General features: G+C 59.3%; 3 protein-coding genes across 7 annotated transcripts; 1 reads left to right on the forward strand and 2 right to left on the reverse strand.

Moving 5' to 3' along the window:
• Positions 1-249: 249 nt before the first annotated feature.
• Positions 250-3,110, reverse strand: LOC121153600 (phospholipase A2 inhibitor and LY6/PLAUR domain containing). The gene is made up of 5 exons (XM_040976222.1): positions 3,041-3,110; positions 2,016-2,132; positions 829-981; positions 560-703; positions 250-404 (listed from the first exon to the last, which is right to left on the reverse strand). Exons 1-5 carry the CDS (start codon positions 3,108-3,110, stop codon positions 250-252), a joined length of 639 nt encoding a protein of 212 aa, XP_040832156.1.
• Positions 3,111-4,176: 1,066 nt separating this feature from the next.
• On the forward strand, positions 4,177-19,577 carry XRCC1 (X-ray repair cross complementing 1). Of its 5 annotated transcripts, XM_040976183.1 has the most exons (18): positions 4,177-4,318; positions 4,686-4,778; positions 11,268-11,378; positions 12,991-13,149; positions 13,746-13,820; positions 13,899-14,010; positions 14,099-14,208; positions 14,280-14,391; positions 14,528-14,786; positions 14,978-15,094; positions 16,646-16,736; positions 16,833-16,965; positions 17,109-17,111; positions 17,175-17,226; positions 17,319-17,458; positions 18,736-18,826; positions 19,119-19,194; positions 19,275-19,577. In XM_040976183.1, the coding sequence occupies exons 1-18, from the start codon at positions 4,268-4,270 to the stop codon at positions 19,386-19,388; spliced, it is 1,899 nt and encodes a 632-aa protein (XP_040832117.1). In that variant the 5' UTR covers positions 4,177-4,267; the 3' UTR covers positions 19,389-19,577. The 5 variants fall into 5 exon arrangements, with proteins under 5 accessions (XP_040832117.1, XP_040832116.1, XP_040832118.1 ...); XM_040976182.1 differs by lacking the exon at positions 17,109-17,111 and having other exon boundaries at positions 16,833-16,971; positions 17,178-17,226; XM_040976184.1 differs by lacking the exon at positions 17,109-17,111 and having other exon boundaries at positions 13,902-14,010; positions 16,833-16,971; positions 17,178-17,226.
• Positions 19,578-21,804: 2,227 nt separating this feature from the next.
• ZNF575 (zinc finger protein 575) lies at positions 21,805-23,523 on the reverse strand. Its single transcript, XM_040976516.1, is given in 4 exon segments — positions 21,805-21,857; positions 22,444-22,581; positions 22,584-23,131; positions 23,459-23,523. Coding segments are annotated over 4 exon segments (804 nt in total).
• Between the last annotated feature and the right edge of the window lie 4,163 nt (positions 23,524-27,686).

Raw genomic sequence — 27,686 nt, forward strand, 5'->3', positions numbered from 1 at the left:
CTGCCAATCCCTGGCTGTTGGACCCAGTCATCGTTGGCCTGTCTGTCCACCTGTAAAATGGACATAGTCACAGCACCTTCATAGTTGTGATCATGCACTGAGCAGCATGGACCACACACAGTACCTGGAAGACAGAGGGAGTCTTTCTGAACCCCACTTTCCCCCACCAAGTGTGTCACAGCACAGGGACGCAGGCCTGTTCCGTTTAACTGTTTACTTTTACAGGATAGATGGAGAGAGCTGGGATCTTCACTCGGCCCTGCCTGGGGGCCAGGGGGCCGGCAGACAGTCAGCTCGCCTCAGGAAGTAGAGGTAGGAGGCCGAGGGCACCTCGGCACCAGCCTTTGTATAACAGGCACTCTCCGTAGCACAGCCCCGTGTGGCAAATTTGGTGTTGAAGATACCTGGGGGCGGTGGGGCATTGCAGAAGTTCAGATCAAAAGTCAGGGCGTCACCTCCTCACCTTTCACCCGGGGCTGGGGGTAGGGGGAAGAGAGGTCAGGGCCTGCAGACCCGGACTCATGTTCCCTCCCTCCAGAGAGCCAGCTGCGCCCCTCACCAGCCTGCACGTTGCCTGCAAAGTAGATGCAGTGGGTTTCCTGGCCCACGCAGCGGGCTGCCTGAGTCCCCGGGCACGTCTCCTGGAAGGGCGCGATGCAAGACGGGCACATCAGGCCGTTCTCCGTCCGGTTGTTCTGGGGGGCTGAACACCAAGGACACAGAGTGAGGTCAGTCAGGGGTGTTGGGGTCACCCCGCACCCTCCCGGCAACCCCTGGGGACACCACGGGCCCATGGTCTGTGGGCGCGGGTGCTGAGCTGGCACTCACGGGGTACCGTGCCACGGTTGCAGCCATCGCTCTGGCAGCAGCGGGCATTGGTGACCATGTAGTCGTCACGGCTCATGGTGGTGGACACGAAGCCCGAGTAGCAGTCACTGAGCTTCATGCAGTTCTTGTAGATGCTTACAGATTTGTGGCCCTCTGTGGGGCAGGGAGGTGGAGGGAGGGGAGTCAGGAGGGATGGGTGGTGGCCCCACTCTCTTCCTGCACCCCCCATCTTGCTCCCTCCCACCCCTAGGGTCATACCCTTGGCCCCAGCTGTGCTGGGGTCTCATTAGTGACCCCTTTTGGGGGCTTTTCTTAGTTGTCTCTTGGGGGTTCCCATTGCCAATCCCAAGTGCTTGCCTGATGTGGCCCCTTCCACCCCACTGCTGTCCTCTGCCTGTGCCGACCATGTTGATCTTTTCCGGGACATTCACACCCCTGAAGTGCTCTCTCCCAGTCTCCCGCCCCCACCCTGTCACCCCCTTGGTCCTGGTCGCTGACCCTGCCCCCTTGCCTCTCTCCAGCTCCAGCCAGAAGCCGCCACAGCCTCTCCCCATTTCCTCCGTGTAATGGTCTCTCAGCCCACTGGGAGGATTCTCAGAATGACTGAGGGGTGGCTTCCCTAATGTCCTCGGCTTGCTGCTCCCCAACCCTGGGCCCCACTTCCCCACTGGATGCCAGGCCCTGCTGTGCCCTCTGCTACCCGCAGCCCTGCCATCCTCAGCAGGCCGTGGTGGTGCCCCTCCTCCTGGAACCCTGTTCTTCTCCCCGTCTTCCCTCAGGTCCGCCCCGGCGCCCCTCCTCGCCCTCGCATTTCACTCTTCAGCCTCCTCTCTACTTCTCTACGTGGATCTGCCTCTTACTGCGTGGCATTCTCCCTCTCCTGGCTGGAATGACCCCTGTCTTCCTCTCCCACACCCCAACATCAGGGTCTGTCTCCTGCCTCCTGCTCCAGCCCACCCAGCTTCTTCCTTCTCTCCCCCTCCTTTCTGTCCCACCCAGGTGTCTTTCCTCCTTCCACTCTCTTTCTCATCATGTTCAGAATCGCCGACAACAATGGCTCCAGTTCTCTTCCTCCCACTCTGGGTTTTCTTCCCAGATTCCAGAGAGGCAGGATGCTCCCCACCCCCTCGGCGAGGTGGCATAACCACCCACTGCCAGCCCCGGGCTCCAACGTCACACCCGCCTACTTGTGCTGGACTCGCCCACCAGGACCACGCAGGTGTCCTTGCCGGCTTCACAGGTCTTCATCTTCCCGGTGCATGTGCGCCCAGACCCCTTACACACCTCACAGCTTAGAGGGCGTCCTGCAGGGCAGAGGGCGGGGCTGCAGCCAAGGACCATGGCTTGGATTTGGGGACTGGGGGTGGGAGGAGAAAGGAGGGACCTACGTGCCCCTGGTTTTCTCGTGGGTGGGGGCGTGGCTGTGGCCTAAGGGAACTGTGCAGAGAGCGGGCAGCCCTGGTGATGCCAGCAAAAAGCCGCTTGCAGGGGCGGGAAGCGACTCTCCCAGGGCCTGTGTACTAATTACAAAGCTGGGGACCTGGGACGCGGGAGTGGGGGGGTTTGTCTGCAAAGCTCCAGGGCAAGGAGGGGTCGTGGCCGGGGATTCCAGGGACTTTGGTGACGCTTCAGGTCCAGCTGGTTCTTGGGTGTGGGACTTCCTCCTTGCAGGACCAGAGGCGGGAAGACAATAGGAGCTCAAACCGCAGCAGGGATGAGGGTCGGCCTTGTAGGTCACCAGGGAGAGGGAAGGGCAGGCTGAGAGAAGAGGCTGGCTGGGGCAGCTGGGCAGCAAGAAAATGAGGCTTCCTGTGCTGAAGGGAGGAGGGAGCCCTGGAGAAAGGAACTTCCCAGTTGTGACGGTGGTTGAGGCTTTTTGGAGAGTGAACCTGTGGTTGGAAGATCTTTCTGTCTCTCCTCTTTCTGTAAATCTGCCTTTCCATTAAAAATAAATCTTGATTTCCTAGATAGAATTCAGCTGTCTGATTTAGGGCCCTGTCTGGGAGACAGGTTGGTGCCCGCCCCCTCCCCAGTTCCCCTGCCTTGGGATCCAGGCTGCACCTTCTCTCCCACGGGCCCCAGTTCCCAGTTCTTTTAGCCTGTTCCAAGTACTCCCAGGATCCCTCCCCAGCAGAGCTCCTTGCTAAACGCCACCCAGGCCTTTCTCCCGAGGTCTCAGGAAGGCGTTGAGCATCCCCTGTCAGTTGCTTACCTAGACCCAGCAGGGCGCAGAGCAGCAGATTGGCCAGCAGGAAGCTCCCGGGTCTCGTGCGTGGCCTCATGGTGTGTGAACCTGCAGTCCCAGGTCCCCTGTCCTTATAGGAAGCCGGGGATGGGTGGATCCAGACCCACCTTCAGCCTGGGGTGAGGTCAGAACCCAGGGTCAGTGCTCCTTGCAGCCTCGGGGCTGGGGAGGCGGGACCGGAATCAGAGAGAGCTCTGGACATCTGCTGCCCAGCCCCTTGCCCCACGGGGACCCCAGAAGTCCAGGCTTGCACCCCCCTTTGTGTGCACCAGGACCCTACATTCTCACCTTCGCCCCGTCCATGTGTTTGGTCACTTAATGTCCCCACGAGAGCAGAGTGGCTACAGACACTGGGATGTCCTTCTTTTCCCAAGGAGGCGTCCAGCGTGGGTGGCGCCCGGCCCGGGAGTGCCCAGCGTGCCCAGGCTCGTCCTGCGGGGGCCAGGCGCCTTCTCTCCCTTCCCTTCTTCACAAGCCGGGCCCACACTGGCTCTTGTGTGTCTTCAGCCCTGACTCCGCCCAGGGTTGAACCCCTGCAACTTGAGGGGGACCAAACAGAGAGGTGCCTGTCAGCGCCCAGAGGCGGGTGTGGTCGGAGACAGATGGCCACGGGCCACGTATTGGGAAACGGAGACACTTTGCGTGCGTGTGGTGCTTTATTCAGGCTCCTGAGAGTCTCTCTCTCTGTCTCTCTGTCTCTCTCGGCCTCAAGCACAAGGCTGGCACTGTGTGTCCGCGGCGAGTGTGGTGCCCGCAGGAACCCAGTGGAGGAGATGCCCTGGCTTGCGGATCCAGATTCTCTGCCAAAAATACTGAGTTCTAACCTTCAGTTTGGGCGCTGATTGCATCCGATATCCAATGAAAATCTCCGGGGCCTTGCAGCCACCAATCACAGAGGCCGCTCTTGTTGCTAGGCGTTCAGAAAGCCGAACGAGTACGTCATCAGGAGGCGGAGCTACAGCGGGACCCGTGGCGCGGCTCGTTGCTAGGGAACGCGGCGCCGCGCGCTGCGGAAAGGCTGGACTGGGCCTGCGCGGTGTCGACGCGAGCGCCGGCGCGCCGCGGTTTGAAAGGCCCAAGCGACGCGCGCATGCGCATTGAAGGCTGCGTGCGCGGAGCACCTTCTTCACGCCCCCCAAACCCTGTAAACTCCGACCCCGCTTCTCTCCTTTTCGGGAATCCCGAGCCCTTGGCATGCCGGAGATCCGCCTCCGTCATGTCGTGTCCTGCAGCAGCCAGGACTCGGTGAGGGGCTGGCGTGGTGGGACGCTGGAGAGGGGGAGGGGACAGCGTGGGAACTTTTGGGGTGCATGAGGGAACTTCATGGAAATCTAAAGTCGATCAGGAGGTGGGGTTCTTCCAGGAGGCTCAAGGTGAATTGAGGGAGAGAGGTGAGATTAAGGAATTTACAGAGAGAAAAGGAATGTGTGTATGTGGGGGGGGGGCGCATTCTTGGAGAGCAATGTGGGGGACACTCCTCCAAGGCGGAATGGGGGTGTTAGCGAGGACACTGAGCCCTGGGGGGATCTTGGTGGGCTTGGGTTCAGCATGAGGCCCAGGACCTCGCGCCCTCACCTGTTCCCCAACCCTGCTTCCCTGCCTTCTTCTGCAGACCCACTGCGCCGAAAACCTTCTCAAAGCTGACACTTACCGTAAATGGCGGGCAGCCAAGGCCGGCGAGAAGACCATCTCGGTGGTCTTACAGGTGAGCTGCCCCTTCCCCCGCCGCCTCCTTCGGGGTGTGAGCCCCTTTGTCCTTGGGGGACAGCTGGAAAACGGGCAGCCCCATCTCTGTGCCCCGCCCCCAGGAGAAGATGGGGCGACTTAGGGGACGTCTGCTTTCCCAGCCTCAGTCTCCCCGGCAGGAACAGAATCAGCGCGTGTGTGAGACCTGAAAGCAGCGGGCATGGAACCCACAGGGAGGGCACCCGCAGGTGCCCGTCAGAGGCGGCACGTCCACATCGCAGCCCCCAGAGCTTGCGGGGGCCCACGGGAGAGGGAGGTTGGACTCGAGGGGTGATGGAGTTCCAGAGGGCGCTGGGTGTGTCGGAGGTTCTGTGCTCTGCCAGCTGGGGGTCCAGATGTCCCACCCCGGAAGTATGGGGCAGGGGCGCCAGACAGACAGGATCAGGACTTGGCAGGGGCAGGGTCAGGACTTGGCAGGTGCAGCCGAGTGTGGAGTCTTGGGCCATTTGTGTTTACACACTGGCTTTCTGGTCCTGAATACGGTTGGCTTTGGGGATGGATCTTGTGGTGAGGGACAAGGCTTGTGCGATTGTATTTGACTCTGAGTGTGTTCTTGGTCTATTATTCAGGGGAAAAGAAAAAAAAAAGCCTTGGTTCAGAAGTTTTTCCTTGTATATACATTTTTAATTTCTCTCTTTTTAAAGATTTATTTTGCAAGGTGAGGAGTTTAGCTGCTAGACTACTGCGCCAGGCCCCTGGGCGCTGGTTCTAATCCTGGCAGCCCCACTTCCCATCCAGCTTCCTGCTTGTCATCTGGGAAAGCAGTGGAGGACGGCCCAAAGATTTGGGACCCTGCACCCACATGGGAGACCCAAAAGAGGTTGTGGGCTTCTGGCTTTAGATCGGTACAGTTCTGGCCATTGCAGCCACTTGGGGAGTGAATCATTGGACAGAAGATCTTCCTCTCTGTCTCTCCTCCTATTTGTATATCTGCCTTTCCAATTAAAAAAAAAAAAAAAAAAAGAAAGAAAGAAACTGGCAGCCATATGGGATCTCAGCATGTGCAAAGCGAGGACTTTAGCCGCTAGGCTACTATGCCTGGCCTGGGTCAGGAATTTTTAATTTTTATTGGAAAGGCAGATTTATAGGGAGGAGGAGAGACAGAAAGATCTTCAATCTGCTGGTTCACTCCCCAAATGGCCAGAGCTGAGCTGATCCAGGGCCAGGAGCTTCTTCTGGGTGTCCCATGCAGGCGTAGCGTTCCAAGTTTGGAGCCGTCTTCTGCTACTTTTCAGGCCAAATGAAGAGAGCTGGCTGGGAAGTAGAGCAGCTGGTATATAAACCGGTGCCTGTATGGGATCCCTGCACCTTGACAGGGGAGGATTAGCCACTGAGCCATGGTGCTAAGTCCAGAAAATCTTGGGAACTGGAGAGAAGCTGGGAATTCTCTTCCCGGGGTGGGTGGGGGGAATGTACATGCTTACAAGGTTTTCTGGCTGGTTTCAGAAGTTTAGACGTCCCCCAAGTTCCTCCCTTCATCGTGAGAGCTAACATCATTGGGTATTGCAACCTGCCAGTTCCAGTTCTATACCCGTGGTGAGGATGCACTCCTTGAATCCTCATTTAAAAAGCAAAAACTGCAACAAAAAAAACCCACAAAGAACAGGACCTAGAGTCTGCTGTTGTCCCCATTTCACAGGTGAGGGTACTGAGGCCCGGAGAACCCGTCTCTTACACCGTGGGAGATGCTGCGGGTTGCTGGCGGTTTCACTGGAGGGTCTGGCTTCGTATCGGCAGCTGCCCTGCGACTAGCTCTATGGCCTGGGGCACATTTTTTCCTTTCTCTCGGAGCCTGTTTTCTCAACTGTGCGTCAGGGACCAGCGCCGTGCACGCCTGGCATTGTTGGGACCGTCTGGTGACATAGCGTCTGCACAGCTGCCGTCAGCACGTGGGTGTTTGTGGAAGGGGAGGGCGTCCTTTGGGTGCTGTTGGGCCGTCAGCCGCTTTCACATGGGACACCCTGCGGAAGATCTGGTCGTCTCTGATGTTTGCCAGCGTTGGGGGTGACTCTGAGTTTGCCCAATGCTAACTTGGGTTCTGCTGTGATGCCTGACAAGGCGGCGGGCTCGGGGAGACAGGGACAGCAGGGTCCGCTGAGAGTTTCTCTTCTCTCCCCCCAGCTTTGCTCCCGCAAACACTGTTGTGCAACATCTGGATGTCGCAACGTGGGGCACAGCCCTCTGCCCGTGACAGCCCCACACACCTTCCCTTGTTTGTGGCGGCCGCAGGGCGGGGACTCCCCACCTCTGGCCACCACTCCTGGCCCCTGGGCCCCAACCAGAGGCGAGTGTCTGCAGTACTGGACAGGTGCTGTGGAGGGGGTTCACAGTGAGAGGGCACACGGCTCCTTGTTAAGGCTCGGGGTAGTACAGGCCTGCATTTTGCCACTGTGTCTTTGGGGTTGATGCTTGTTCCTGGCGTAGGCAGGAGGCGAGAGAGCCTGTATGTGCCGCCCAGGGGATCGTCCAGTCTGTAGCCGCTTGTACTTCACCCCGGACCAACGGTACTGTCTGCCCAGCCCCCACAGCCCTTTACCTTCCCTCCCGTCTCTCGCCCGACAGCGGTAAACGCTGTCCTGATTTTGTACTGAAAAGATAGTTGCACTTGGCTTTGAATTTTCTTCTTATTTTATTTGAAAGGCAGTAGGATAAAGAGGTCTTCCATCTGCGGCTCATTCCCCGAGTGGCTGCCGTGACTGGGGCTGGGCCAGGCAGAAGCCAGGGTCGGCCAGGAACCAGGAGCTTCCTCCAGGTCTTCCACTTGGCCCAAGCATTTGGAACATCTGCTGCTTTCCCAGGAGCATTAGCAGGGAGCTGGATTGGCAGTCGAGCAGCCGGGATGCAAACTGGCACTCCCATATAGGTGTCAGCTGCTGGTGGCTTAGCCCTCCACACCACCACACTGGCCTTTGGTTTTGAATTTCATGCCGGTGGAATTCTGTAGTGTGTTTCCTTTCGTGTCTAGTTTCTGCTGCCCACATCGTGTGTGCTGGTGTCACCCCTGCTGGCGGGTGTATGGTCAGTGCCTCATCATTTCCCTGTGCAATTCCATGGTGTGCTGCGAGCACGGTCGGCCCACTCACTCTCCTGCTTAAATGACTCCTCTGTTCATGTGATGCGAAGTCCCGGAAGAGGCTGTGTTGGTCCAGGAGGCCCCTGGTGCCACCCCGCTCTCCTTGCCCCTGCTGCCGCCCCGCTCTCCCCTCCCTTGCTGCCGCCCTGCTCTCCTCACCCCTGCTGCTGCCCCACTCTCCCCTCCCCTGCTGCCGCCCTGCTCATACCGCCCCTGCTGCCGCCCCGCTCTCCCCTCCCCTGCTGCCGCCCCACTCTCCTCACCCCTGCTGCCGCCCCGCTCTCACCTCCCCTGCTGCCGCCCCACTCTCCTCACCCCTGCTGCCGCCCCGCTCTCCTCACCCCTGCTGCCACCCCACTCTCCCCTCCCTTGCTGCCGCCCCGCTCTCCTCACCCCTGCTGCCGCCCCGCTCTCACCGCCCCTGCTGCCGCCCCGCTCTCACCGCCCCTGCTGCCGTTGCAGGTTCTTGTGTGAGCTTCGTGGGTCACTCTGTACACGAACATTATTTTTTATTGAAAAGGCAGAGTTAGAGGGAGAAACTGGAGATGTTTTCCATCCTGGGTTCTCTTCCTTCCACACCTCCCACTTAAAAAAAAAAGATTTTATTCATTTATTTATTTTAAGATTTATTTATTTATTAAAAAAACAAACAAGATTTATTTATTTATTGGAAAGTCAGATATACAGAGAGGAGGAGAGACAGAGAGGAAGATCTTCCGTCCGATGATTCACTCCCCAAGTGAGCGCAACGGCCGATGCTACGCCAATCCGAAGCCAGGATCCAGGAACTTCTTCCGGGTCTCCCACGCGGGTGCAGGGTCCCAAAGCTTTGGGCTGTCCTCGACTGCTTTCCCAGGCCACAAGCAGGGAGGCTGGATGGGAAGTGGAGCTGCCGGGATTAGAACCGGCGCCCATATAGGATCTTGGCACGTTCAAGGTGAAAACTTTAGCCGCTAGGCCATGCCGCCGGGCCTGATTTTATTTATTTTTATTAGGAAGTCAGATGTACTGAGAGGAGAAGAGACAGAGAGGAAGATTTTCCATCTGCTGATTCACTGCCCAAGTGAGCTGATCCAAAGCCAGGAGCCAGGATCTTCTTCCAGGTCTTCCATGCAGGTGCAGGGTCCCAAGGCTTTGGGCTGTCCTTGACTGCTTTCTCAGGCCACAAGCAGGGAGCTAGAAGGGAAGTGGAGCAGCCAGGACATGAACCAGTGTCCATATGGGATCCTGGTGCGTGCAAGGCCAGGATTTTAGCTGCTAGGCTACTGTGCTGGGCTCCCCCCTTTTTTGTTTGTTTGTTTTAACAGCATTGTATTTTCTGGCAGTACGTGGGAAGTCCCGTGGTCCCTCCTTAGAACCCTGCCCTTGTTTTTAGGTGGTGCGTGGCAGGGCGAGTTGTTCTCAAGGGGTTTCTCAGGCACCCTGCCGGCCCTCTGTGTTGCTGTCATGTGTATTCTGACACAGGGCGACATGCCCACAGCAGCCCGCTGGTGACAGTCGTACCCAGTCATCCTGACCGCTGACTTGGCCCTCAGGAGGCTGCCGTTGTCGCCACTTCAAGTGTGCGACCCGGTGTCTTCGAGGGGATTCACGATGTTGTGGAACCGTTTCTTCTCCAATTCTGAATAACTTCATCTGCCCGGAAAGAAACCACATAACTGTGAAGTCCTCACTTCCTGTCGCCCTGGGCACCCACTCATCTATTTTCTGTCTCTGAATTTGCCTGTGCTGAGCGTTTCCTGCCTGCATATGTCGGCCTTGGCCCTGGCTTCTCAGCACACCGCCTTCCGGTCCCGCCGCGCTGGGCTGCGAGCCTCACTCCCTTCTTCGGGGAGGTTCACCCTGCAGTGTTTACCGTTCGCCAGAGCACGGACACGGGTTGTCCCCAGGGTTTTGTGCTGTGTGCTTGAAGGGGTTGTGTGGGAGAGCTCAGTGCAGAGCGAGGCTGGAACTGGGAACTCCATCCAAGGCTCCCACATGGATGGCAGGACCCCAGTCCGTGGGCCATCCCTGCTGCCTCATGGTGTCTGGGTGTTAGCGAGTGAGCAGGTCTCTGGAACCAGGACCCAGAGCTGGGCATCGAGTTCAGCCGCTGCAAGAAGGCTGTCCTGGCCAGTGTCCTCACTGACCACTGTCCTCACTGACCACTGTCCTCACTGACCACTGTCCTCACTGACCAGCGTCCACTTTGCTGGGTCACCTGCGTGCCCCATGCACACACATTAGTGTTTATGTTCATTTCATTTGGAAGGCAGAGAGAAAGCTCACAGTAGCCGGGACTGAAGCCAGGAACATGGCACTCAGCCTGGCACGCAGCCTGGGTTGAGCCATTGCCTGCGCCATCTTAGGGTGCCCAGGGGCAGGAGGGGTGACTCAAACCAGGCCCCATTACCGGGGACTTAGGGGCCCCATATGGCAGCCTCCCTGCTGTGCCAAAAGCCTCCCCTGCTGCATGTTTTTATCAGATTTTTTTTCCTGCTTATCAAGAAAACAAAATGCCAAGGATTGCAAATATAGAAGGATTTACAGATGTAATAAAAGCCACTCATCTGAAATGCACAGGTCTGCGTGCTCCCCGCTCTGGGACCTGTACCCTGTGCTGTGGGAGAGGTGAGGATGTCGGGGTTCTACCCCGGGGACGGAGGGAGGAGTGGGATGGCAGAACAGGTCATGGGTGTGGGAAGCACAGAGTGTTGGTGAGTGGACTGGGTGCAGCCTCCTCCATGAGGCGCTGGCAGCCGACCCCTTGCCAGGCAGAGCCGTGAGCGCTCCTGGGGGCCCGGCTTAGGAAGAGCATCGCCAGCACGTGGTCCGCCCAGCCTTCATCCCCGCACCTCCCAACTGGCAGCAGAGTGCCTGCTGCAGGCAGTGCCCTGTGGCCGGCTGTTCCCCATGGGATCCTGTGCGTGTGATGAGGAGGGAGCTGGGGCTCTGAGAGCTTGACTGGAGAGGCTAAGCGTCAGGGCGTAACTGAGCCGGGACTCAAACCTGGAAACCAGTGGAGAGCAAAAGCGCACACAGCATGCCCTGCCTGTGGAGTCCCACATGACCGCAGGCACTGGCAACACATGATACCACGTGGCAAGTTCCAACTCTGCCAGAGGCTGCCTTGGCAGTCAGGGAGGTGGGGAGACAGGTGTGCAGGGCTGGGGGAGGGTACCCTGGCAGTCAGGGAGGTGGGGAGACAGGTGTGCAGGGCTGGGGGTATGTGGATTGGTTGCTATTGCCAACTCCTGCTCTGTGCCATACCCTGGCTCATGCAGCTGGTACCACGGTGCCAGGGGACTTCCCAGAGAGCAGTCGTCCCTCCAAGGGTCCCCTAGCAACTCCAAGGGCAGGGCAGGCAGTGACCGTGGCGTCTCTCTCCATCTACAGTTTGAGAAGGAGGAGCAGATACACAGTGTGGACATCGGGAACGACGGCTCGGCCTTTGTGGAGGTGCTGGTGGGCAGCTCGGCCGCAGGGACCGGCGAGCAGGACTACGAGGTGAGCAGGTCTGGCTGGCCTCCCCTCTCCCACCCCAGGCAAGGAGGGTCGCGCCTGACCCCTGCACCCCCGACCCCCGGGAGGGCCTGCAGCAGAGACACCACCGACCAGGGAGGTAAACGGACACCTGCCTGGGAGCAGAGCTGCTTTTCCTGGCTCCTGGCTCCCAGGGACAAGCGGAGACTTCATGTTGCAGGGGACCCCTGCAACCTCACTTTGCCATGAAAAAGATTTGCAAGAAGCATGACAGTGACTGTTTCTCTGCCTTTGTTGGTCTGTCTCTTTCAAGGTGGAGGCGAGGTGAGGAATTCCTCCTTCCAGGGTCAGAAAACACCCCATGCCTGTGGCCTCTCGTTCTGTCAGGATTCTCTGCTCAAAGTCTGTTGAGCTCAGGTTTTTGTCCCAACTTGTAGCTGAGACCCCGGGCTCCCAGGACCCGCAGGGCTGGAGACGCCAAGAGGAAGAACCAAGAACAGGGAAGGAGAGCTGGGGGGGGGCCACTGCTGATGCCCCCCAAACATCCAGCCTGAGGCAGCCACAAACAGGGTAGGAAATAAAACTGCAAAACTGCCCCCGCTCCAACCTCTGCAAAGGAGACTCGGAAGCCTGTGTGCGCACAGGGCAGCTCCAGCTGGGGCTTGCCAGTGCAGGGTTAGCATGAGTGTTTCCTGCAGATCCTGGGGCTCCAGGGCTGTGGTCGGGAATTCCCAGGGAGAGCGTCTCCTCCCTCCTTTGCCCCCCATCCTGGGCACCAGCACCTGCAGCAGGGTGGGGGTCTCAAGATGCCATCCCAGGCCAGGTTTTTGAAAATCAGAGTTAGAGAACGGAAGAGACGGAGATAGATTGGAACCATTGAAGTAAATCTTCAAAGATCCCCCCAAAGTTCACGCATGCTTTTTTTCTGAAGAGAGGAAGCCACATGGAGGCTGCTCCTGCATTCCTCCCCATTTTAGCAGAATTTCATGTCAGGGCTGTCTGAGGGGGTGTGACTGGAAGACCCAGGAGTGATGAAGGGGGAGCAGGGGCACCCCTCGGGTTAGAGGAACAGGAGATGGGAGTCACTGGACAGCTCGAGAGTTAGAACTGGGACTGGGGGTGAAGGAGGGAATTTGGGGAGGGGCTGCTGTTCCTCCTTGCCCTGAGGGCCCCCTCCCGGCCACCCGCCCCCTGCTGGGAAGCTGGAGTGACACCACAGGATTGCCCTAGGTGCTGCCTCGCGGGCTCCCCCTGTGGGCAGAGCTGGGGAGGCGCAGTGGGCCTGCAGGTCCCTGTGCTTTTCCAGCGTACAGCACTGCCCTGGGTCTGCGTGGAGAGACATCGCTTAGTATGGGTGCCACTCCTCTCCCGCTCCTGGGCTTCTCTGCGCATTCAGCCCCACGTTTCCCAAAGGGGTTTGCCTTGTGGGCTGCTGGAGCTCCCTGCACTGGGGCAGCTCGGAGACAGGTCCAGCGTTCAGATCCTGAAGAAGGCAGGAGGTCTTGTTCGGGCCCTGGCAGGGTCGGCGTGTGTCAGACTTGAGTCGTGCTGGAGCCTCTTGCCCAGCCCCAAGGACGCGTCACCTCCGCCAGCCAGCCATCCCTGGCTCTCATTCACTGTGCCTTCTCCCTCCCAGGTCCTACTGGTCACGTCATCTTTCATGTCCCCTTCTGAGAGCCGCAGCGGCTCAAACCCCAACCGTGTCCGCATGTTTGGGCCTGACAAGTTGGTCCGGGCAGCAGCTGAGAAGCGCTGGGACCGTGTCCGGGTTGTCTGCAGCCAGCCCTACAGCAAGGTGCCCGGGGTGGGGCTTGGGGACCGAGGCTCTGGGAGGGCTGGCCCACTGGTGTCCCTGTGGGATTATGGGGAGGCTGAGCCCCTGTGCTCCTGAAATGGGTTTGGGGTGCTCTGCACCACGGGAAACTTCGTTCCTGTTAGGAGCATAGGAGCTGTGACCACAGCATCTGGGAGGGGAGGTGTGGGGGGCCCTAGAGTGTCAGGGGAGCAGCAGGTCTGGAGGTCTGGAGCAGCAGGTCTGCCCCCTCCCCTTCAGCTGTGTGAGCTCGGCAGGTACAGTGCCTCTCTGGGCCTTGCTCTCCTGACCTTCACAGGGCTGCTCTGGTGCTTGTGTGTGTTGGCGCCACCCAGTGGAGGAAGTGACGGGGGCTCTGCCGCAGGGGGATCCGGTGCTGCGGCTCCCCCAGCGGCCGGTCAGCCGGGGCAGGCACTGTGGGAGCTGCAGGGCCTGACTCTGAGCCCAGACTCCAGTCACAGCTCCTTGCTGCTGCTGCTGCTGCTCTCATGTCTGCTGGGTGGCCCCTGGAATGGAGAGAGCCGGCAGGGACTGTCCCCCTTTGCGCACCGTCCCTGACTTGGTGCCTCCTTCCCCAGGATGCTCCCTACGGCCTGAGCTTCGTGCGCTTCCACAGCCCCCCAGACAAAGACGAGGCAGAGGTGCCCGCACAGGTAAGCCTCACCCCTTCCAGAGCTCTGCCCGTGCCCCTGCCCTGCCCCTGCTCAGGCTCTGACCTTGTGGCATCTCAGAAGGGAACCGTGACCAAGCTGGGCCAGTTCCGCGTAAAGGAGGAAGATGAGGGTGCTAGCGCCCTAAAACCTGGGGCACTCTTCTTCAACCGCATCAACAAGACGTCCCCCAGTGAGTGCTCAGCCCGGGCAGAGGGTGAGGGACCCCCAGGCGAGGGGGAGCCCAGGCCTAGCCGAATGCCCCTCTTGTCCCTTCGCAGCCACATCCAGGGACCCAGCCGGCCCCAGCTATGCAGCTGCCACCCTCCAGGCCTCCAGTGCCGCCACCCCCACCTCTCCGGTCTCCAGGGCCGTGGTCAGCACCTCCAAGGTGAGCGCCTCAGACCCCGGGTGAGGGGGCAGTTGGGAGGCAAAGCGCTGAGACCTCAGTGTGCCCCTCAGCCTCAGGAGTCCCCCAAAGGGAAGAGGAAGTTGGATTTGAACCAGGAGGATAAGAAGGTCCCCAGCAAACAACCAGCCCAGCTTGCAGGGCCTGCTGCCAAGAGACCCAAACGTGAGCAGGCTGATCCCTTGATCCCCAGGGCCTGGGCTGCTGGAGGAAGGTCTGAGGGAGGAGGTCTGGGCCCCCGGCTGAGGGAGGGGGGAGGCCTGGCCCTGGCAGTGCTAACTGTCAACTCTGGCTTCCCCAGTGTCAGCCCCCAGTCGTACCCCAGCCGCGGCCCCTGTCCCTGCCCCAGCTCAGGGAGCAGCACCGGGGAAGCCACGGGGAGAAGGCCCCGAGCCCAGGGCAGCCCGAGCCGGCCCCCAGGAGCTGGGGCAGATCCTTCAAGGGGTGGTGGTGGTGCTGAGCGGCTTCCAGAACCCCTTCCGTTCGGAGCTCCGGGACAAGGCGCTGGAACTGGGGGCCAAGTACCGGCCCGACTGGACCCCGGACAGCACCCACCTCATGTAGGCCTGGCCTCTGTGCCCGCTCTGCTCCTCCACCCTGTGCATGCTGTCTGTCTCCCATTCCTGTGTCTCTCCCTTGGCGGCCAATCTCTGTTTTCCCCGTTTCTCTCGGTCTCTTTCCCCCTAACCCTGTCTCTGCCTCCCCAACAGCTCACACTTAACTGAGACCTCTCTACTCTGTTCCCCGACAGCTGTGCCTTTGCCAACACGCCCAAGTACAGCCAGGTCCTAGGCCTTGGAGGCCGCATCGTGCGCAAAGAGTGGGTGCTGGACTGTCACCGCATGCGGCGGCGGCTGCCCTCCCGGAGGTGAGACCCCATGCGTGCACACACGTAACTAACACACCACACACACACACACACACTACACACACACACACACACACACCCACACACACACCCCCACACACACACCCCCCCACACACACCACACACACACACACCCCCCCACACACACACCACACACACACACCACACGCACACACACACACACCAGTGCTGAGCCCCCAAGGGGAATCCGACTGGAATCACGGTGTCTCAGCAGACGTCGGAGTGGAAGGCTCTACCTGCTCCTGTGAGGGGACGGGTACCAGGGCCTGCGGTTTTCCCAGTGTGCGTGCATATTTGAAAAGCAGGTGAAGATGGAGTGAAAACTCCCTTTCCAATGTTCTTTGTGTAAACGCCCACAGTGGCCGCGGCGGTCCTGCACCAGGCCAAAGCCCAGAGCAGCAAACTCCACTCAGATGTCCCATGTGGGCGGCAGGGACCCAAGTGCCAGGTCCATCGCCTGCTGCCCCTCCGAGCCTGCGTTAGGAGGAAGCTGGGATCTGAAGCTGGGACCCCAACCACGTCCTCTGAAACCGGCACAGGCATCCCACCTCGTGTCATCCTCTGTGCAAAACAATGCCCTGCCTCGTTACATGTCAGTCAGCACGAGGGGGGCTTGAGGCAGCTCCCCTGTCCACATCATCAGCTGAGTGTTTGAAACCCTGTGAGGAACAAGCGTCTAATGTCAGGGTTCACTGCCACATGGGATGCCCGTGCCCCAGACTGGGGTGCCTAGGTCGCACTGACATCCTGTCCAGCTTCCTGCTGACGCGTCTCGGGAAGCAGCAGGTGGTGGCTCTGTGGCACATGAGATGGAGTTCAGATTTCTGGCCTTGGGGCTGGCCCAACCCTGGCTGTCATGGGTAACTGAGGAGCAAACCAGCAGATGGGAGATCTTTCTCTCTGTTTCTCTCTCTCTCTCCATTAAAATAAAGCAGCTTGAAGGAAAGGGTCTAGGGGCCTTACTGATGAGTCCCGATCAGTGGGCATCCCTCCTCGATGGTCACCAGCTTGGGAATGGCCCAGGCCCACACAGGGCTCTCAGCACGGGTCCCAGAACCACAAACATCTCTGGTCTTCCGCCACCTGCCTTGCCCCGAGCTGGGGACCAGTTCAACTCTCGGTGCCATTTCCTCCCTTGTAAAATGAGCTTCAACAACAATGTGTCCATCACATGCTCAGCCCAGGCACGGGGTGCTGGCAGGTGGGAACCCCTGTATTCTTCACAGAGCAAGGAGTACAGCATTGGGGTCACTCGAGGGCCAGCTTCCAGCACCTTCCTGGAGCTGGCGGGAGTTCTCCTAAGGAAGAGCTGCTGGGGCTCCCAGCAGGGAGAGGATGATTTCTGATTCATCTTCCCTTCCTACAGTGGGTTGTTTCACCCTGAAGAGCCGAGAGAGGGTGCTTAGCTCCTGGGCAGCTGGGCTGATGGGGATTTGCAGAGCAGAGCAGGTTGGTGGGGCCAGAAGCCCTGCCCCGAGCGTCTGCTGGCTCCTGGCTGGCTGAGGCCTGGGTTCCCCCTCTTCCTCCCAGGTACCTCATGGCAGGACCCAGCTCCAGCAGTGAGGACGAGGACGGCTCTGCCAGCAGCAGCGGGGATGAAGCCCCCCGGCCTGCCCGGAAGGTTCCATGGCCCTGTGGTGGGGAGGGGGGTGTGGAGCTACTGTGGTTACTCCAACTCCCTGCTCCCCACTCACCCATACTGTCTCTCCCTCCTTAGCGTCCCCAAACCAAAGCCAGGCCCCCTCAGGCAGCTGGACCTAGCTCACCGCAGAGGCCCCCAAGCCCCAAAGAGACCAAAGCAGCCTCACCAACACCCCAGGATGATACAGATGTTGAGGGGGGGCAGTCAGGTCAGAGTGTGAGGGAGGAGGGTTGGGGTTGGGCCTCTGAGACTGAGGGAGGAGGGGCTGGGGCTGAACCCCTGGGTGTGAGGGAGGAGGGCCAGGGTTGAATGGTACATTATCAGATCCTAGGGCAATTGAGACTGGGAGAGAAGGTTCTAGTCTTCTCAGGAGACCAGGTACCACCTGGCACTGACTGATCTTCTACTTGCCAAAAGGAGAGGACAACGGGGCTGAGGATTCTGGGGACACTGAGGACGAGCTGAGGAGGTAGGCTGAGTGGAGTCAGGGCTGGGCTTCGGGGATGCTGGGACCTGTGTTGCGCATGCCCACTCAGCAGCCCTTCTCATCCCCATTCCCAGGGTGGTGGAGCAGAGAGACCAACGACAACTGCCCGGCCAGGGAGAGAATGGTGAGGACCCGTACGCGGGCTCCACCGATGAGAACACAGACAACGAAGAGCAGCCAGAGTCACCCGACCTGCCGGTTCCCGAGCTCCCAGGTGGGTCTCCTTCTGCCCTTCGTCCCTCCTGCCACAGGACTGTCAGTCCTTAGCTTGACTTGACTCAGCCAGCCCTGGGACCAGTGCCAGCCCCGTCTTCCTCCACCACCATCCAGGCCACCCCGGCTTCTCCAAGACCCCTTCCCCATCCCTTCAGCTCCCTCCCTGTACTGCCCCGCTTTGTCCACCTGGTCTGCCTCCTGGCCCCAAAGCCCTGTGCCAGGGTGACCCCTTGGACGTGCCCCCCCAAGGTGAGAGCAGCCAGTCTCTCAGCAGGTACACTGCTGTTGGACCAGTGCAGGGGCCGGGGGCCTGGACACATCACAGGGCCAGAGCAGTGCTGTCTGCTGGGACCCGGGCTGTGCACGCATGTGTTCATTTTTTTTTTAAATTAATTTATTTTTATTGGAAAGGCAGATATACAGAGGAGGAAAGACAGAGAGGAAGATCTTCTGTCCTCTGTTTGACTCCCCAAGCGGCCACAGTGGCTGGAGCTGAGCCAATCTGAAGCCAGGAACCAGGAGCTTTTTCCAGGTCTCCCACGCAAGTGCAGGATCTCAAGCCTTTGGGCTGTCCTTGACTGCTTTCCCAGGCCACAAGCAGGGAGCTGGATGGGAAGCAGGGTTGCCGGGATTAGAACTGCCGCCCGTATGGGATCCTGGCACATGCAAGGCAAGGAGTTTAGTCACTAGACTATTGCACTGGGCCCACACATGCTCACTTTAACATCAGTCATCAACCTGAACACTGGCCATGTGCAGGGGTTGGGGACCCCTGGGGACAGCACATCTTCAGGTCCAGACTGGAGGGAGAAGGCAGGCAGGTTTGGGCCACTGAGCAAGCTCTCACAGCCTGGTCTTTGTGGATGACGAGCGGGACGTGACCCAGAGCCCCCGGAGAGGCGTCAGCCAGTGGTCAGGAAAGGCATGCTAAGTGGGAGGGGGGAGTGAGGCAGGAAGGCACATGGGGCCAGTGAGAGAGTGGCACGTGGGAATGAGGGTGGGGGTCACCTAAGGTGGGCTCGCCAGCCCTGCCCTGTGTGAGAAGTGTTGCTGGAGCGCACTGGGTCCCTCACCCACCCGCTGAGCCCCGTTCCACCCGCTGGACCCCTCTCCCACCCACTGGTCCCACCCACTGGGCCCCTCTCCCTTCTCCTGGACCCCTCTCCTGCCCACCATCTGGGCTCACCTCCTTGTCTTGGTGCCCAGTTCCTGGGGACCTGGGGCGGAGCATCCAGTGCCTCCCGCTGCCTCCTGCTGCATCCCACTCTCCTACAGACTTCTTCCAGGGCAAACACTTCTTCCTGTATGGGGAGTTCCCCGGGGACGAGCGACGGAAGCTCATCCGCTATGTCACAGCCTTCAACGGGTCAGTGTCCCGAGGGTGGGCGGAAGGTGCAGGGGAGGGTGAGAAGGGGGCAGTCAGCAGACGGGCTGGGCCGCAGAGCCTGCCCTGCCCACCTGGCTTCTCTGCTGTCTAAAGGGGTCACCAGGAGTGCTTGTCGCTGTGTGGGTGCTGTCCCCGTGGCTGTGGTCGGGGCGAGCAGGAGTGCTGGCCGCCGTGTGTGCGCTGCCATGGTGGCTGTGGGTGGCCGAGCAGTGCCAGCAGGCAGGGTGGCTCTGGTCCCTGAGGTTCCAGCCGCCGCCTCTTCCCCTGCCAGGGAGCTCGAGGATTACATGAGCGATCGCGTGCAGTTTGTGATCACCGCCCAGGAGTGGGACCCCAGCTTCGAGGAGGTGGGTCCTAGGGGAGAGGGGAACGCCTTGGCACCCCTTGATTCTACCTTCCCATGTTGAATCCTCACCCTGACCTGCAGGCCCTGATGGACAACCCCTCCCTGGCCTTCGTGCGCCCCCGCTGGATCTACAGCTGCAACGAGAAGCAGAGGCTCCTCCCCCACCAGCTCTACGGGGTGGTGCCCCAGGCCTGAGCATAGGCATGCACACACACACACACGTACACACACGCACACACACGTACACACACACGTACACACACACGTACACGTACACACACGCACGCACACACGTACACACACACACGTACACACACACACACACACACACATACACGTACACACACACAGGAAGTGGGCTGAATAAAGACAGGTTTTGCAGCATCTGCCCCTTCTCACTCTGAAGTCTTCCAGACTGTCACTCAGCGTCTGCCTCCCCTCTTCCGGCCACGAGTCTGCTCCTGTCCTGGGGGCCAGGAGGCAGGACAGCCCCTTCCCCACACCACCCCTACTCAGGACTCTGCTGCTTCTCTCTGGCCCCATGCCGCTTGTAGTGGAAGCAAGGAGTGTCTGACAGTGTCACTCCAAGGCCATGGCGCTGGGAGCCAGCCTTGCCACGCAGTCTGCTCTGTGGGCCATAGGCTGGGGCAGCTGGGTATCTGTGGGCGTGGCCTGTGCTTCAGGGTTGCCAAAAGTTTCTGAGAGGGGGCACCTGCATGGTTTTGCCTCATGGTTTAGCAGGCAGGGGAGGGGACAGTCCAGTCCCCCAGATCCTGGGCCCTCTCTGAAGCTCCACTGTCTTCTGCAGGAGCTGAGGGTCACGAGCTGCAGGCAAGACTCGGCCCGGGCGGAAGCCAGGAAGTGGGGAGCATCCCGAGGTAGCGGGCCAACTGCTGCACCTGCAGAGGTGGCACGGCACACAGCAGCCACAAGGCCTGGGGCACAGGCTGGCTGATGGGTCACCCAGAGAACTGGGTGGGCAGAAAGAACAACACATGTGGGGCATGCTCCCACAGGTCCAGGGCTCTTGGCATGGGCTGGGCAGCCATCCCTCTGCAGGCCCAGAGGCGCACTGCTCTCGTCCAGCTCTAGAGGTCGCTGCATTCCAGCCCCACTCATGTTTAAACTAAAGCACAGCCCACGCACGGAGCATCACCTCGCCTCCCCAAGCATGACTCATTCCTCCACGCGTAAAGTTCCCTGTGTCACACCAGGTGCCCCCATACTGGATCTGGGATTATCAGCTCAAGCAGCCTGGGAGTGTGATAGAATGGTGGGGCGGGGCCGGGTGGACCAGAGGGAATGCCTGGGAGGACCTCGCAGTGTCCTGCTGCTCTGCAGGGACCTGGTGCAGATGAGGAGTCTGAGGCACAGCTGGCGGGCTGTGTCCCAGGAGCCAGCAGCCGTCAGGAGACTTAGGACGCCTGCTCGGCTGCTGGCCCATATGGCCACAGAGTACCCGGGGGTGGGGGGCATATCATTGTCTCCCAGGTCCTGAGCAGGTTGCTTCGTGGCAGCCAGTGGCCTGCTCGCTCCCGTGGGCCATCTCAGTGCCCGCTCATGAGCGAAATGTCCTTCTGTAGACTGTCTCCCTCTGACTCCACAGCTCTCGGGTCACAGCCGGGCATGCTCTGCCCAGAAGGGCCTCTCCTGGCTGCCCTGTGTGCGGCCACACTGGCGCAGGTTCCCCCAGCACTGTCTGTCCGCCCCAGCTCTGCACTGGTTTCTGGCCTCATTCACTTGTCTGTCTGCGGTTTATACTTTATCTCTCAGGAGACTTCCTCCATTTCTATGCTTATTGAAATAAGTCCTCTTTCTTTATGACTTCTGCTCTTCCAATTTAGCCTGCAAATACCAGAAACTTGTTGAGCATTTGGGGTGAGGTAAGGGCCTGCGTGCAGTCAGCAGCGTAACAGCCTTCAACAAAGCACATTTATTCCACTTAGGGAGGAGGCCCAGACCAGCCTGGGTGGGCGGAGCTGGCTTTGCAGCCTCAGCGGGTCTGGGATCCTTCTGGACTCCTGAGGCAGAGTCCCTTTCTCTGCTGCTCAGCCTCCGCAGGCTGCCCACAGCCTCGGCTCCTCTGTCATCCTTGTTCCCACAGCAGGGTTCTTGGTGATCGTGCCGGGCACTCTGCCAAAGCCCCTGGCCATGTGGAAACTAAGGCAGATGGTTGGGGCATCGTTACCTGCCTGCATGGGCTCCCATCTCATTTTGTTCCCTGTACCTCTCAGCCTCTTTGTTGATGGTGCCTCCTGGCCCCCATCCCACAGCAGGGGTCAGTGAGCAGGTGCCAGCGCCCGCCCTGGAAAACCAGCCTCTCTGTTGGCTTTGTGGAGCTTCACTGGCTCGCGGCCACGCCCCTGATGCACCTGCCATCAGGTGCGAGGTGGGTCATCGCAGCAACCCTGCACCACCTAGGAGCATAAGCCGCCGGGCCCTGCATCTGCCCACACGTGGGATTTGTCTCATCGACCCACAAAGGTCTGTTTCTGAGCTGGGTGCTTTGTTCCCAGGCCAAGGTCACAGGCTCCATCTACTGTTCTTGTGGTGGGGGAGGAAGCAAGGATGGGACGGGGCACTGATCCGCTATGTGCTGGCTTTTCCCCACCTAGACCACTCCCATCTGCATTGTGTACCACCAGTGTTCTGTGCACAGCACACCTGTGGGACACAGAATAGCCTCGTGCCTGTCACTTTGCCCATCCATGTGTCACGGGGAGACACGGGCTCCAGGAGGGGAGCTGCCTTGGCCTAGGACGCTGCTTGTCCCTTACAGGTACCCCCATGCCAGAGAAGGGACCGCGCTTGGCCAGGGTTCCCCAGTTTGCACAAAGTGGTTGGCAGTCAGGCTTGTATTTGAACTGTCTGTGCTGTCACCACCTGGCCGGCTCGGCTGTCTCCATGTCCGCACACGGCCCTGACAGCTGTCATTCAGCAGCTGGCCTCTGCCAACGCCCACTGGGCTGCTGACAGTCTTGAGCCAGACCATAAGGCTCTAGCAAGCACCTTTTTCACATGCTTAAAGTTTCAAATCCCAACTTACAGTTGTTCAAACAAGGACACTTGCATTCAGTCATTGGCAAAGGTTTAACCCCGGGTTAAACCTTTAACGAGCCGAGGGAGCCTGTTGGTATTTCTCACCAACCCAAGACCTGCATTGGCCCACAGCTCTCCCTTCCCATGGCAGGGGAGTCAAGGCCTTGCTTCGGTGCAAGGCAAGTTCCCCGTGCAGTCCTGGATGTCCCACCTGGCAGCAGAGGGAGGCTGAGCTCTCTCTTGCCCTGGCCCTTGGCCTGGTGGCCGCGCTGGTGGAGGAGCAGCAGGCATCTCTGGCCAAAAGCCTGGTCACAGCTGGAGCACCGATGGCGGCCTGAGGCCTGGCCACCGGCGCCACAGGAGGGTCGTGGCAAAGGCGGTGGGCGGCCAGCTTGGAGGGAAAGGAGAAGGCTTTGGGGCAGTGTGGGCAGGGGTAGGGGCGGGCGTCTGTGGCATGGTGCGTGTGGCGGTGGGCCGTCAGCTTGGAGGGGTAACAGAAGGACTTGGAGCAGTCGGGGCACGGGTAGGGGCGTGAGGGGGCGTGGGTCCAGAGGTGTGCAGCCAGCTTGGAGCGGTGGCCGAAGGCCTTGGGGCAGTGCGGGCAGGGGTGTGGGCGGGCGTCTGTGGCATGGTGCGTGAGGCGGTGGGCAGCCAGCTTGGAGGGGTAGGAGAAGGCCTTGGGGCAGTCTGGGCACGGGTGGGGTCGGACTCCGCCATGCGCCAACCGGTGTGTAGCCAGCTTGGACGGGTAGGAGAAGGCCTTGTCGCAGTCTGAGCAGCGGTGTGGGCACTGGGGAGGCGGCCGCCGGCGGGGCCGGGAAGGTACGACCCCCAACACGGTGGGCTTCGGCGGAGCTGAGGAACAGGAGGGCTGGTGGGCGCCAGGAAGCAGCCAGCGGCTGCACGTTCAGTATTGAAGGGGTCCCCCTCCAGTGCACACGGATTCCACCATAGGCATGTCCCTGCCCTCCATCCCTCTCTGGACCCTCAAAGCGACCGCCCCCCCGAGAGTTCCCCAAGCCCCAGCAAACGATTACTAAGGGTCCCCCTCAAAGATGAACAAGGACTCCCCAAAAGCTGCATCTTGCAGGATCCTGGTCCTTGCCTGGCCCCGCGATCTCCTGCTCTGAGACCCCAAAAGCCTGATTCCCTTGGTCTCCGCATCCCCCTCCCTCCCAGAACGTACCCCGTCCCTGCGGGCCATGCTCATCTCCTGCTTGGGTCACGGGTCCTGGGCGGTGGAACCGGGATCGGCGGCCCCGGCAGCGGGCTCCGTGCCTCCCTCCGGCATCCTGCGGGATACAGGAACCTAGGGTGGGCGTGGGGCGACACTGACGCGGGTGGGAGGGTGGGTGGGGCCTAAGCTACGGTGGGTGTGGCTATGAAAATATACACAGGTGCCACTTTGACCCAAGCTGGTGGGGACTCTAGAATCCAAACTCAACAGCAGAAACCCACATTGGAGTGGGCGGGACTCAGGGCATGGTGGGCGTGGCTGCAGGAGCAAGAATGAAGCCTACAGGTCTGAGGCCCGGGGACGGAAGGGGCGGAGCCTGGGGGTGGAGTGGGTGAGCCAAGGGAACTGGGGCGGAGCCAAGCGCGGGCAGGACTGACCGGCACCGGCCGCCCCGAGCTCGCGCTGCCGAGGCGGCGTCCAGCACCGGAGGCCCGTGTCCGCCCCGCAGGCCCTGGCCTCAGCAGGGGGCGGGGACCGCAGACCCGGAGCGAGCCTGCTCCCAATGAAAGGCGCGGGATTTGCATAAACGCTCGGGCCTTGGCTCGTCATTGGGTGATGGCGGCCCAGGTCCCGCCCCTTCCCCCGTCCCCTCGGTGCCGGGTCCTGCTGGCACCCTTCCCTGCTCCGAGCTTTGCAATCTGGGGCTCCAGACACTTTCTAGGCATCAGGCCAGGCGTCTCTTTCTGGGTCTGTTTCCGCCATCTGGAACCTGGAGGGTGGGAGGGTCCAAAGCCAGGAGCCAGGGGCTTGGGCCGCGTCTCCCACGCAGGTGCAGGTCCCAAGGCTTTGGGCCGTCCTCGACTGCTTCCCCAGGTGGCAAACAGGGAGCTGGATGGGAAGTGGAGCTTCTGGGGCATGAACCGATGCCCATATGGGATTCTGGCATGTCAAGGTGAGGACTTTAGCCACTAGGTTACCACACCAGGCCCTATGCTTTGTTTTATAAGATATATCTAGTGAGGAGGGTGGGGTGTGTGGGGAACTGGAGACAGTGCACAGAGCGGAGTGTGTGTGTGTGTGTGTGTGTGTGTGTGTGTGTGTGTGTGTTGGGGGAGGCACATGCTGTGTGCATGGGCCTGCCTTCCAGCTCTTACAAATGCTACGGTCCATCTTCCTCAGGGCTTGTTTCTCTGATCCAGAGTCCAGAACAGAGTTCAACACGTAGCCAATGCCCTCTGAATCGGTGCTAAATAGAAGCCTACAAGAATAAACAGCCACTGACCCCCGGAGGAGGAGCCACAACTTTGAAAAGAAGTAGCACTGTGGTGATAGGACTTGGAAAGGGAGAAGGAATCAGGGAAGGCCTGTAACATGTTTGTTTTGTTTGAGATTTATTTATTTATTTTTAAAGATATATTTGTGTATTTTTTTGGGGGGAGGCCCCCCGGTGTAATAGCATAGTGGTTAAAGTCCTGGCCTTGAAGGCACCAGGATCCCATATGGGCGTTGGTGCGTACCCTGGTGACCCCACTTCCCATCCAGCTCCCTGCTTGTGGCCTGGGAAAGCAGCGAAGGACGCCCAAAGCTTTGGGACCCTGCACCTGCACGGCAGACCTGTGGAGCAGCCAGCATACAAACTGATGCCCGTATTGAATGCCAGAATTGCAGGTGGAGGATTAGCCAATCCAGCTGAGCCATCACACCTCACCCATCTTAGCACACACCCCGCAGTGCTGCTTTGTCCTCTTTGCAAGCCCTGTGCTTTACTTTATTCCAAAGTTGCAGAAAGATAAAACAATAGCAGTGCTCTCTGAGTCAGCATAGAACAGGCTGGCCTCAGCAGTTGGCCACTGGAGGCCCTGCTCTTCCTGCCCCACCCTGCTCCACCCTGCTCCTCCCAGACAATTCTGAAGCTCCAAGCCAGACCTCACAGCCACGAGTGCCTTTTTATTACACTGTGTTTGCAACAGAATCTCAACAAGGCCCACCCCTTGTTTTTCTTCACTGTGATCTTTAGTCTGCTTTGCAGTGACATTTTTTGAAAGATTATTTTTATTGGAAAGGCAACTTTATAGAGAGAAGGAGATACAGAGAAAGATATTCCATTTACTGGCTCACCCCCCCCGCCCCCCCGCAAGTGACTGCAATGGCCGGTGCTGGGCCGATCCAAAGCCAGGAGCCTGGAGTCTCTTCCAGGTCTCCCACACAGGTGCAGGGTCCCAAGGCTTTGGGCCGTCCTCGACTGCTTTCCCAGGCCACAAGCAGGGAGCTGGATGGGAAGTGGGACCGCTGGGATTAGAACTGGTGCCCATATCGGATCCCAGCGTGTGCAAGGCGAGGACTTTAGCCACTAGACTACCATGCCTGGCCAATAAATCAATCTTAATAGAGAAAGAGAGAAATTTGTTTTAAATTTTATTTTTAAAAATAATTATTACATGGTTAATCAGGGTGGGAAGAATCAATGTTTAGGGAAAACTGGGTGAATCTGTTACTTACAAATTTGCCAGTTCTTGTTGTTCCTGAGGGAAGGGGTGAAACAAAGGGGAAAACCACTCCTGACTTGCCACACGTCCCAGCACCCAGGGATGAGGCACCGCCACCTCATATCAACCCAGACTCTCCATGTGCGCATATTCCGAGGTTCCGTCCCAGTGGTTTGGATAGTTCTGGAATGCTGCCGATTTCACCGATCCGAGGATGACGTCACCCTCCCAGTGTCCACTGGCTCCTTTCATCGAGATTATTTGCTGTCTTGGTTTACTTGGGGTTGTTGTCCAGTTAATTCTTCAGCTACAGCACCAAATGTGCTGCCTTAATCTCGTTTTACATCAGGGGCTGTGTCCACGGCTCCACCTCTTTTATTAAGCAGGGCATGTTCTTGCAGGCGAGTCCAAAAGAAAGAGAGGCAGAATGACAGAGAGAGAACGAGAGACAGAGATCTGTCTCTGCAGCTTCACTCTCAAACCGGCTGCAATGGCCAGAACTGGGCCAGCCCAGCCGCGAGCCAAGAACTGCTGTGGCTCTTCCGTGCGAGTGTCAGGGAACCTGTGCTGCTTACAGGACACCCATGTCCAGGTGGCGACTTAACCCACTGCACCACGATGCCCTGCTCCCTTTTGTTGGCATTTAGAAGGGCAGACCAAAAGCCACAGGACCAGTGGGGTCTCAGCTATGTGCTAATTACAACTCTAATTGCTAGTATTTTTGAGCACCTGTTCTGTTCCAGGAAACGGTCCTTAAATGCCTTACTGTTTGTCATCCCCACAGAGGTGCTCCTGTGATCCTTCCTGTACCGAAGGGAGGACAAGGTCACACAGCAGGGTCCCCGCCAGGAAGTAGCTGGGGCAGGATGGAATTCCGGCCCTGAAGTGCCATCCCAGCCAGGAAGCAGTCCCTGCCTTCTTGACTGGGGCAGAGGGCAAGGCAGCAGACAGGTGCCGGTTTGCAGAGGTTAGAGAGCAGGGCTTGGAATGACTTGGGTGGGTGTGGCCATGGGAGAAAGGTGCCCAGGATGGTGTGACAAGGTCACCAACACTCCCCGCAGCCTCCACCCCACCCCACGTGGAGAAGCCAGGCTGCTGAGTGGGCCTTGTCCAGACCTTTCGAGAGGAAGTGCTTCCCACACCACTAGGAAATTAAAACCCAACAGATATTCTTAATTGAGGTCACAGGGCTGAAAGGTATGTGATTGGCAGAAAGGCTCAGGGCAGGATGTGCCTCTAGGGCACAGGTGAAAGCTCTAGAAATGGCAAGGAAGCAATAAGATGGCCCCAGGACGAGGACCGACTTACGTGGCACTGCCAGGAAAAGGTGCTCCAGGGCCGATCTCCCTAGCCCCTCCAATCCCTGCACCTCCCTTGTCCCAACCCTTCCTTCCCCTTGACTCTCCCTACCAACCAGACTGGGGTCCCCAGCTTTGGCTAGTTTGGGGCCCAGCATTCAGGGTCCCCCCTTGTCTGCAATCAATGGTCTCTTCTTGGCCTGTGTCCCCCATCCTGACCGGCTTCCTCTCTCTCTCCAGATCACTCTGTCCTTTAATTGCCCAGCCCCCTCTCTCCGGGGGCAGGAGACAGTTAGGGATTAACTGGGGAAGCTGAGAAAGGCGAGTTGTTCTCCAATTCTGGCTCCCTTGCCCTTGAGGCCAGAGGCAGAGGACTCCTTGAAGTTGAGAAAAAGTAGCAAGTTTAAAAAAAAAATTACACTCTCCCTCTCCCCCTTTGGGAGCCCAATTGCAAGTTGGAACATTCACTTAGAAGCTGTTTACAGATGATAGG

This window comes from Ochotona curzoniae, unplaced genomic scaffold (assembly GCF_017591425.1).
Source record: "Ochotona curzoniae isolate NIBS_2020 unplaced genomic scaffold, NIBS_Ocur_1.0 contig_2699, whole genome shotgun sequence".
Lineage (NCBI taxonomy): Eukaryota > Metazoa > Chordata > Mammalia > Lagomorpha > Ochotonidae > Ochotona > Ochotona curzoniae.

What these genes read in the sequence shown, in the direction of transcription:
- LOC121153600 (XM_040976222.1), bottom strand. Translation starts at nt 3,110, where the DNA reads ATGAGGCCACGCACGAGACCCGGGAGCTTCCTGCTGGCCAATCTGCTG. An exon ending in CTGCGCCCTGCTGGGTCTAG is followed by an intron (nt 2,133 to 3,040) that starts GTAAGCAACTGA and finishes TCTGCCCTGCAG; the next exon opens with GACGCCCTCTAAGCTGTGAG. An exon ending in CAACCGTGGCACGGTACCCC is followed by an intron (nt 704 to 828) that starts GTGAGTGCCAGC and finishes CTTGGTGTTCAG; the next exon opens with CCCCCCAGAACAACCGGACG.
- XRCC1 (XM_040976180.1), top strand. Translation starts at nt 4,268, where the DNA reads ATGCCGGAGATCCGCCTCCGTCATGTCGTGTCCTGCAGCAGCCAGGAC. An exon ending in GCAGCCAGCCCTACAGCAAG is followed by an intron (nt 13,150 to 13,745) that starts GTGCCCGGGGTG and finishes CTCCTTCCCCAG; the next exon opens with GATGCTCCCTACGGCCTGAG. An exon ending in CCGTGGTCAGCACCTCCAAG is followed by an intron (nt 14,209 to 14,279) that starts GTGAGCGCCTCA and finishes TGTGCCCCTCAG; the next exon opens with CCTCAGGAGTCCCCCAAAGG.